Source organism: Notolepis coatsorum (assembly GCF_963971535.1).
Source record: "Notolepis coatsorum genome assembly, chromosome: 18".
NCBI classification, from domain to species: Eukaryota; Metazoa; Chordata; class Actinopteri; order Aulopiformes; family Paralepididae; genus Notolepis; species Notolepis coatsorum.
This window is the reverse complement of record NC_140182.1, coordinates 91,328,641-91,339,731: the sequence shown is the minus strand read 5'-3', so window position 1 is coordinate 91,339,731 and position 11,091 is coordinate 91,328,641. Positions and strand designations below refer to the sequence as shown.

Here is an 11,091-nt window from a genome sequence, read left to right as displayed (position 1 = left end):
GAACCAGACCGAGGTGAACATGATGGTCCCTCTAGGGGAAATGAAGGATTTTTGCAGGAACCAGACAGAGGAGATCATGAATTGGAATTGGAAAATGATGATTTTTCCTCTGTGGATTTTGGCGGAGTACCAACAGCGGAACCAAGGACGTTGGAGGAGAGAGCGAGTAGCGCAACTGCAACAAAAGAGAGACGGCCAAAAAGGGTTATTAATAGACCTCAGAGGTTTCAGTGAGGAAAACTGGTAAAATTGCAGCTAAGAGGAAATAGACCTCAGAAGGTCTTTTGCGAAGGAGAAAATTAGTTTTTATATGTTTATGGTTTAAGTCTCCTTCGGGGTTTTATTAGAAATGTTAGTCTTCTATTTTTGTGTGAAGTAGAATCTTTTCTTGCAGAGGCCATTACACAAATAGACACAGGTGGTAAGTAAGGACATGGATAAATATAGTCGTAAACAAAAAGAAACTGAGAATGGTACGATCATCTCTTTGCATAGAGAGACGGACCTAGACTGGATGTCATAATAATAACTGATAATGTGTATAACTGTGCAAGAAGAAGAGGTAAGTGAAATTTTGGATTTTTTGAATTTTTAAAAATTTTGAAATTTTTTTTATATTTTATGGAAATTATATCATTTTTGATTTTGGAAATTTACTGGTTACATAATGAGGGTGGACCCCTCAGAGAAGGGATTGTCGTAAATTAATTGAATCAAAAAAGTATGGTACAAGTAAGGGTTTTAAGGAAACACAGGGTCATAGCTAAAAGAGGAAGGACCTCGAGTCAAAAGTAAACAGTAAGGAATGCATTTTTGTTAATGGTTGAGCTAACTGTCCCCACATCCCCCCTAGCGAGGTTAGTAACGCCATAAAAACCTACCCCTCCGACACCAGGAGGAGGGGTTGGTGTATTTTAGGGTAGGAACAGACCAAACCACGGTACTATTCTCCTCTAGGTGACAGTTTAAGTCTTCTGCCAGGAAGACAGATAGATGGTTACAGGGTCGCATTCCTTAGAACAGTTGGTGGTTTAGATGTGAGTAGGAGATATTAGAGCCGTAGCAGGAAATAGCGTGCAGCTGGTAAAAACACAGGTTAATGACTTACAAATGTAGAAAGTTAAAACTCTAAAAAAGCAAGTTATTAATCAACTGATAAAAATAAAGGGCAAATTAAGGAAAAGCAAGCACAAGGAGACTAAGAAATGGACTGATTGTCCACTGAGAAGTGGAATAATTTGACTCAGGCGTAAAAGGAAAAACAGCCATAATTAATTGATCACTGTTAAAGGGAAAAACCACAGAGGTTCCTCTCAAATTTGGAGAAAACATAACATTGTTAATTCTAGTTAATTTAGGAAATAATAGTTAAAGACCATTACCAGCGAGAGACTAAATTAAATAACACAGGATTTAGAAACTTAAAATAAGACAAAGTAAGATTAAAACAAACTGTTATCCTTTCTCCTAAAAACATTAATTAGATAATAGAGTTGTGCATCAAACATTATATAAGGAAACTGTGGCCAAAAATGATCTAAATCTGAATTATACTATAAGATTTAGATAGTCTAGCACAATCTGGAATGGAACAGTAAAACAGTAAAAAGCTTTTAGCAAAGTAGAGTGTGTTCATTTAGTAAAAATGCTAAATACTATGAAATGAAAATGGGTGATCCTGATGTAAACTTTTGAAAAAGGGATTTTGCAAATCTAAATCCCTTTGGCAAAATGGTGTGCTTCTGCTGTGTTGTACCCATTCTGCAATCTGTTAAGCAAAGTATTCACTCATATATTTTGATCAAACAATAACTGTTTAGTCCTTGAAAACGGCCCGAAATAAGTTACTTCACCTCCTTATTTGGAGAGGAAGACAGTCTCCTAGGGTAATAAGCCAATCACATTGGAGTCCTTGGCATGTGACATCACATCTCAGAGACTCGACCACTGGGGGAGGGGTTTTGAGTCCTATATGTACCACAGATCTGAGACATGGAGAAGAACGCACGGAGACCAGGAGACCACGTCAAGGCACGGAGAAACATCATCTTGAGACGACCCCCAAACCTATGCTGAAAACCTATCCAATCGAGACGTGCTGCAGACGCTGATTATACATAGAAAAGTTGACAAGAACTTTAAGCTGTTTGGATCTTCCAATAAACGACGGCGAGACTGTCTTTGTACCTTAAGCGCCTGGCTCCGACTCCAAATCATTTATAAGACAAATTGAACAGAACGTGTGAGTACAACTGCAAAGATACTATACAGAGATCCACTATACGATCCTGAGACTTTAGCAAATAGAATCATTGAAAAGACACGTTACTACGACACAAATTATTCTGATCTTTTGTCTTAAGTCCGTTGGTGAATGAGACCCAATATCTTGTCTGTTCTGGGGACTGAACCAACAACCTTTTAGTTAGTGGTTTTAGTTTACTGTGGGTAAATCTGTATATGAGTCCCAAGATTGAGTTAAGGTTAATTCAGTCTTAATGTGAACCTGGGTCAGAGAGAGTCCAGTTTTGGAGTGAGTCCAAGTTTGAGTATGTATTCAAGTAGGATTATGTGTGTCCAGAGTGTGTTTGCGACAAGGGATCCAGGTGAGTGTGAGTTAAGAGACACAGTATCAATGGGTCTCATTCCCGACAATTTTTCAAAGATATATTCTGGAAGACTTATCTTGGAACCACTGAGACATAATCTATGACAAGTACACTCTGAGTCCTGAACGTGCTGGTAATATGTCTTAAGTGGCTGAAAAGGTTGCACAAATTATATTATCTGATATCTGCTTGGAGAATGGCATTCTGTCTTAAACTCTAAAGCGCGTTCCCGTTCAGCTCATTTGCATACAAAACAACGCCCCCATAGCTCCTTATAAGGCAACTGGTGACGCAGCTGTGTGAAATGGAATGGCGGAAGTGCTTTGCGAGGCGCGTGATTACGAAACCTAGCGTCAGTCAGTGCCAATCAGAGAGCGTCTCCGAGAAATGCGGCTAGGTTTCGTAATCACGCTTGCGCCCATCAAAACTAGATTAGATGAATGTATTGGCATCATATACAGCTCGCGGTACACACCTGCCACAGCGCGCGCGCACACACAGACACACACACGCGCGCGCGCAGTACTGTATATGAATGAATGAATGACATATAATATATATAGCCTACGGCGGGCGTAATGAATGAACGCAGTATGGCTTATTATTCCATAATTAAGCCTATAGGCTACTGTTCATTCGTAGGTGCACACAAGACTTGTTATGGAATATTAATGCAGTCTATTTCCACCGATTAGCTTTAGTTCTTATTTATTTATCCACTGTCATTTCAGTGTTGGTGTATAGGCTATATAGTGTATTTCAATATAAGTTTAATTGATTAATGATATATTCGAAGGAATGCAGGTTTATAGCTATATCAACCCCCTCCAATGTACAGTAAATGACCAAGTATGGTTTTGTCAATATTCCAATGTACAGTTTTGCTTGTACAGTGTAAGTCTATCCCCCACCCACCCCTCCTACCCAACCTCCTCCAACAGTTTCTACGTCAAATGTACTCTCTTTTCTGGACTCTTTTTGTATCACAAACAGTACTGTATTTACAAATCTGGTATGCCATAAATGTATAGATGTAGCAGTACTGTCTATCTGTGTCATGTGTGTCATATATGTTATGATGAATTGAAAATGGGGGACCCTGATGTAAACAAGACGAAATTCTTTCTCTGGTCTGCATCCCCTTATGTAATTGAGCTGTACTGTACTGTACCCATTCTGCAATCTGTTAATAAAGTTTTCAATCAATCAATCAATCAATCAATCAATCAATCAATCAAACAAAGGTCTGTCCCATTGTATACCAATCAATGGGATACATTGCATGTTGACCTGCATTCTTTCAAATGTATATAATTAATCATTAAAACAGATGTGTAACAAATAAGAAATACAAATTCCACAGAAGGCATTAAATTATTATTATTATTTTTATTTTTTTTTATTGGTCTTTTTCCCCCTCAATTTTTCCTCCGATTTTCTCCCATCCCAATGTTAGTCGTATGCCAATTCCCAGTCCCTTCCTGGTCGCTGCGCTTTACCCCCCACAGTCAGATCATTTGGGAGAGTGGAGGCTACCACGTGCTTCCTCCGACACACGTCCAGCCAATCACCGCTTCTTTTCACCTGGCAGCGCGGATTCTCATTGAGAGGGCGTAGCGTGTGGGAGGACCACACTATCCCCCTCACGTCCAATCCGCGCTTAGCAGGCGCCCCGACCGAACTGTAGGAGTCGCTGTTTACAACGACCCGGACCCACCCCGCCAGCTTCTCCCACCCTCTGATACAGCCAATTGTATCAGTGCAGACGGCCAGCCAAGCTGGTGACAACCCCGGAGCTGTGAGCTGGATTCGAACAGGCGAACCAAGCTCACAGCTCCGGGGCTGGTGACGAACGCAATCTCCGCTCGACCACCTAACCGCCAAATTATTATTATTTTTAATCATTTCACAATAATTGCATAATTGTGTTTGAATATCTGAGTAATTATTTGTCCAAAATAGCTGGTTCAGATATGGTTAATCCAGCTGCCCTGTGATCAGATGAATCCATATTATTTATTTTTCCGACATCAAATGCGTAATTTCTTATCGTACAAATATTGTCATATTTATTTTAATTGTGATTAAGTAATTAATTCCAAGGAGGCCTGTAGCGTTGACGTGAAGGAATCACTATGAGAACACAGTCTGTCAAGTTATAATAACATTTTAAATTAGTCAATCAATCATGAGATTTGATCGTGGGCTGAGAGCATATTTAAGTGTGCTCCTCAGCACTCTTAGATCTGCTCTCAGCCACGATCAAATAAGATCTCAGGAAAGTTTGGGGACTCCCACTCCCAGCCCTAATATGTCTTAAATGGGCCGAAATCTGGCTAAGACGAAATATTTTGTCGTAACTTCGTTCGGGAATGAGACCCATTGTGTTGATTTGTACTGTTGTACTGTAAGGCCATACTGTACGTGTAGAGAGAGGGGAGATGCAAAAGGAAGTCTACTGTAACACAGCACTGGGCACCAGACGTATTTGCACAGCAGAATATTTCCCATTCAAAAATGTTCAAGGTTACACTTTAAAATACAAAACAGACAACGTTATGCCAGAAATAGATGTGGTAAGGAAGTTATAAGAGCTATGAAATCTTTAGAGGTCTGGCTCCAGAACTGCTGATGTGGGGGCCTTTCTTCACTGTGGACTGAAATGTGAATCTTCACAGTAGGAACTCTCTTCAAAAACAACAGCTATTCAAAAAAAAAACAAGTCAGTTCAAACTAATGGTAATAGCCCTTGAATCACTTGAATTTCCTTTATCTACATGGCCTGGGGATTCAAGGGTATTTCACGGTACAGTAGCCTCAGAAATGTTAAAATATTCATATGCAGTGTTTTGATTTCCCTGATATCATATGACATACAGTATGAGTATAGAGCATCAGCGTTGATTTATGAACAGGGTCCATTATCAACCTTCCGTTTTGCAACAAGTCCTCTCATGTTATGGCCTTTTTTGGTGGAAATTTCCTCTCTGTCTGTCTGTCTGTCTGTCTGTCTGTCTGTCTGTCTGTCTGTCTGTCTGTCTGTCTGTCTGTCTGTCTGTCTGTCTGTCTGTCTGTCTGTCTGTCTGTCTGTCTGTCTGTATCTCTCTCTCTCCCTCCCGCTCCCCCCCTCTCTCCCCTCTCTCTCTCTCTCTCTCTCTCTCTCTCTCTCTCTCTCTCTCTCTCTCTCTCTCTCTCTCTCTCTCTCTCTCTCTCTCTCTCTCTCTCTCTCTCTCTCATCCATCTCAAGGGGAGAAATAATCCATCCTTTCCCGGTAGAGAAGTCTATCCTTTTCCACTGACAGTCGGATAGATCTAAGATAGTGTCTCAATCTGCCCTCCATTACAGATAAGACCAAGCCTATCAAAGTCTAGCTTTCAACTAGAAACGGTTATTTCAGTGTTTTATCTTGTAGAAGCCAATAATGATTTTAGATTTAAAAAAAAGAGGGGGAGGGGATCAATATCATTTCACTTCAGTAAGGATTAGGTCAGATCACAGAATCAGATTTAGATTGTGTGGTCAAGATTATAGGGTATTGTATCGTATTGCTCCGGTTTTAATCAAAGGGTTTCATTAGTTGTTCACTGAGATAAACACTCAGGGGTAGGGGAGGGGGGGGGGGGGGGGCGTATAAAAATAACACCCTTTTCCAGCATGTGTCACATATTTGTGTGTGACTATATGGCCTTTGTGATAGGCCTGGTCCCAGGTAGTCGCAAGGCCAATACTGACACTGCAGCTCTTATCCAGCCTGCCACTTGGATGTGTTCTATCTGGAGGAAGTGTTATATCTGGAGGAAGTGTTCTACCCAGTGTTCTATCTGGAGGAAGTGTTCTATCTGGAGGAAGTGTTCTACCTGGAGGAAGTGTTCTACCCAGTGTTCTATCTGGAGGAAGTGTTCTATCCAGTGTTCTATCTGGAGGAAGTGTTCTATCTGGAGGAAGTGTTCTACCTGGAGGAAGTGTTCTACCCAGTGTTCTATCTGGAGGAAGTGTTCTATCTGGAGGAAGTGTTCTATCTGGAGGAAGTGTTCTACCTGGAGGAAGTGTTCTACCCAGTGTTCTATCTGGAGGAAGTGTTCTATCCAGTGTTCTATCTGGAGGAAGTGTTCTATCTGGAGGAAGTGTTCTATCTGGAGGAAGTGTTCTACCTGGAGGAAGTGTTCTACCCAGTGTTCTATCTGGAGGAAGTGTTCTATCTGGAGGAAGTGTTCTATCTGGAGGAAGTGTTCTATCCAGTGTTCTATCTGGAGGAAGTGTTCTATCTGGAGGAAGTGTTCTATCTGGAGGAAGTGTTCTATCCAGTGTTCTATCTGGAGGAAGTGTTCTATCCAGTGTTCTATCTGGAGGAAGTGTTATGCTCCCCCCGGTCCTGCTTCACAACTCCCATCTGTCCATGGACATTCCCCACACCTGAACTATGTCTTACAACCACCAGGTGGCCTAGTTCAGTTGGTTCATCTTTGTTGTCTTGTATTTATTAATTTCCTTTCTGTCATCACCAATCTGTTGTTTGTTTATCTGCTGTCTGTGCTGTGCCCCATTGTCTAGTCTAGTTTTGTCTCCCTTGTGTCTGTATCTATGTGTTGTTTGGTCTCGTCATGTTTCAGTATATTAACCCAGGTTGTTCTGTCTTTGTCCACCCAGCTGTGTCTCGTTTCCAATTACCCTCACGTGTCAATTAGTCTCTGTATTTAAGTGTTGTCTGCCCAGCCTTCCTGGCTGGGTCATTACTCCTGTTTCCCCGTGTGCTGCCTACTTGTGTACCTCCCGTGAAGCTTCCTTTATTTCCCTGTGAGTCTGTTCATGTATTGCTCGTCCACATTTTCCAGCTTGGCTGAGTTTTGGTTTTCCGTGTTTTTGAAGTTCGGTTTTGTTTTTCCCTTGTAACGCTCCTCGTTTACCATTGCTCAAGTAAAGCTTGTCAATTGCAACATCGACTCGTGCCTCGTCTCTCTCACCCTCCACTGCCTCTCCTCGTGTCTAGTTCTGCATTTGGGTTCTACACACCTCCTCCACCGTCATGCCATCTAAACGTGCCCATTCTAACAGGAAGTGTTCTATCTGGAGGAAGTGTTCTACCCAGTGTTCTATCTGGAGAAAGTGTTCTACCCAGTGTTCTATCTGGAGGAAGTGTTCTATCCAGTTCCGTAGAGGAAGAGCACAAAAGGGAGTAGCTGTGTGGGACAAAGTTGGACAACACATGAACTCAGATGTCATTCACTCTGCTGTGCAGTTTGGTGATTTAGTCAGTTGAGCTGTGAATCAGATCACAATAAATCAATCTGTCAGCAATACAATACTTGCTGTGTCAAACGCACAACATTAATGTGACACTGGGCAAAGTAATACTGAAGGGACACGTTTTTTCTTAGGGATGCCTTACTTATGGACTTCTTGGCAATGCGTCTTTGCAGACAGGTGGGCCTTCCCAGTGCAGAATGCTATTGTCTTTGTAAGTCTACACCTGTCCGGCTCTTTGACAGCTCAGACAACACAAAACAAAGTGATGTAACCTGGTGTGCTCCAGACCAGACAGAGACTTCCTATAGCTGAGAGCCCTGTAACGTGATGCTCTCTCAGAGACGCCTGCAATATGTCAGGCTGTAACAGCAGCAGAGGAGGCTGTCTTTCTAACTGAAGGTCCCCATGCAGCTATTGTATTACAGGGCTTATCCAAGTAGGGGTTCCCTCAAGACCACTTGTGCTTATTTGTCACCACTGCAGACGTGGTGTAGGCCTATAGCGTAATATAGAGAAACAAATTTGAAGTCTATTAGGCTACCAGAAAAAAAGGATAACAAAAACATGTTCACTTTTAACGGTAATGTGATTGATGACTAAAACGGTGTGTGTGATTAAAAGGTCTAGACGGGGTGAATGCACCGTCACCGCTGAGTAATTGAATCAACCGAGAGAATGGGCGACCTCTCCTGGTTGTTATCCGTAAGACACGAGGGCATGAATTATGTTTAGCAAGACAATGAATATCGCTTAGTTAATATCCGGTGGTATATTAAAGTAATATTTCCCTTGTGTGGATAAGGATATAGAAAGAGCTGATGTGGGCCAAACGAAAGCACCTGTGCCTAATTAGGATGAGTTGCCTGGAGTGAACCGCCTGTGTGAGTGAAGGTTTGCTGGCCAGCGCTCCCTGCTCAAACATCTGGTGGGTGTGAGGAGTCTTCAGCAGGACACTGGGCGAACTGCGCTGTGCAGACCGTGTAAAGTTTGTCTATCTCACTTGTCTATTTACACCCGTTCGGACTTCAAATAACTTGTATCAATTCAAAACTAAAGTGATTGTTTGTAGTGTGGTATACCAACTCAGACTGTGCCAGCAGAACTCGTCACAAGTATGTCCGCCGACTGCCCGAATCACTGTGCGTAAAATCCAAGGACACACACCACCGTCTGTCAAGCTTTGAACCGAGTCGAGATGGATTCGCAAACCAAACAGGACATCATCGACCAGCGAGAGGTGGTCATTTGTCAGAAAGGATGCGGGCTTCTGCTGCCCCGGGAAGTCATCGCGAAAGGAGATCACTGTTGTTTGGACGCGCTCCGTATGTTGACCGATGCGCTCGAGGAGAGAAGCGCAACTTCGGAGCACGAAGCCCGGCTGGCGCGGCTCAGGTGGGGACGGAGGGAGCAGGCTCTGTTAGCCCAGGTGTCAACTCTGCAGAGCCGGGCACAGCTCGCTGGTCTGAAGTACCAACAGAAACTGCACCAGTATATGTTGAACATCAACAGCATTGCAGATCAAGTTGTTGGATACTACAAGGTGAGACCGATCGACGCACTCCTCCCATGTTCTAACAACAGAAAATAGTATACATCGGTTTCAACGTGACAACAACATAAACATTCTAAATAGACCGACGAGTAATTTCCTGTTGCAATGTTTGCTAATGCAATAACATGAATGAATGCATGAATGAATGAATGAATGAATGAATGAATGAATGAATGAATGAATGAATGAATGAATGAAAAACTTTATTTAACAGATTGCAGAATGGGTACAACACAGTACAGCTCAATACACACAATTGTTAAGGGATGCAGACCAGAGAAAGACGTTTGTCTTGTTTACATCAGGGTCCCCTATTTTCAATTCATAGTGACATTTATGACATACACAACATACATGACATTTATGGCATAGGGACATACATGACATACAGGTATTTAGTACTGTTACATTTGTGACATATATACGATATTCAAATATACAGTAGCCTACTGTTACCCATAGATCCTGACAGAGTATATACATATGATGGGGAGGGGACTGTACATTAGGAGGGGGTGGGTGGGTGGGAGAGAAATATACATACGGTGGGGAGAGAGATGTGAGAGAAATATACATACAGCTACACTTAATCGGTCCAAACTGTTTCCTAGCAACATAATTCCAGTGAAACCTTCTATAATGACGTTTGAGAAATGTAGACTAAGACAAACCAAATGGAATATAGCAGATGTACAGTAGCTGTCTTACAAATAAATACACATTTGTTTGTTTTATTCGGTATGATTCAGAGTGACTTGAGGAAGGCGCCTGGAGGCAAGTTATTGTCCGAGGGGTCAGGGGAAGCTACAGGTGCAGGAGACTCACAAGAACAAGTCGAAGCAACCCAGGTAAGAACATTACAGCCCTATAGTCAACTGATCACCTCTCATTATGTAGCCCAGCACTTTACAAAAGACTAGTTTTGTACATCCCTCTCAAGCGTTTATGGCCCGGCCGCCCGGAGTACCGTGTACTTTTCTGGACAATATTTCTGTTGTCAAGGAGGCCCCTAATATCAACAACATATTATAATATGTTGTTGATATTAGGGGCCTCCTTGACTACATGCAGACATTCTTAGTTGATGAATAGTCAGAGATCATTATTGATGATTAATGGAATGTCAAATGAATTGCCAAATCTTGTGTTTCCCACATTTATTGTCCTATTGTCCTGCTAATGAAGGCAATTGTGCAGTACCTCTTAATATCTAGTGCTTTATCACTGCAATGCCAGAGAAGTACTTATCATTTTACAAATCATGAAACAATCGACTAAGTTAACTAAGATTCTAAATGATTAGCAGATTAACTGACTAAACTAACTGACTATAGTTGACACGTATAGTTGATATTGGGATCATGCACAGGGATTTAGTAGTGGTCACACCCACCCTGTATAGTCTGCTCCCAGTGCCCCAGCTCACCCCTACTGTCTAGGCTACCAGACAACCCTTTGAGCAAATGTTGACTTTGGGATTCCATGCACTGTGTACAGTATTGAGTGGTAGCAATCTCTGGCTCAAGAGAATATTATGGAGCTAATCTCACCTCACACCCTGTCATTTGTTATTTGGAGTGGTGTGTGTGTGTGTGTGTGTGTATATATATATATATATATATATATATATATATATATATATATATATATATATATAAATCATTGTGTGTGTATTGCATTTTTCT

The 11,091-nt window shown here is 41.8% G+C and overlaps 1 protein-coding gene across 1 annotated transcript in view; it reads left to right on the top strand.

The window, feature by feature from the left end:
* Window positions 1-9,260: 9,260 nt before the first annotated feature.
* LOC311245000 (PDZ domain-containing RING finger protein 4-like) overlaps window positions 9,261-11,091 on the top strand; it is a 282,914-nt gene continuing 281,083 nt past the window's right edge. Inside the window, exons 1-2 of the mRNA XM_084334745.1 lie at window positions 9,261-9,394; window positions 10,156-10,254. Of these exons, the coding sequence (XP_084190871.1) occupies window positions 9,347-9,394; window positions 10,156-10,254 (147 nt within the window). The 5' untranslated portion in view covers window positions 9,261-9,346. The remainder of the gene's footprint in view (window positions 9,395-10,155; window positions 10,255-11,091) is intronic.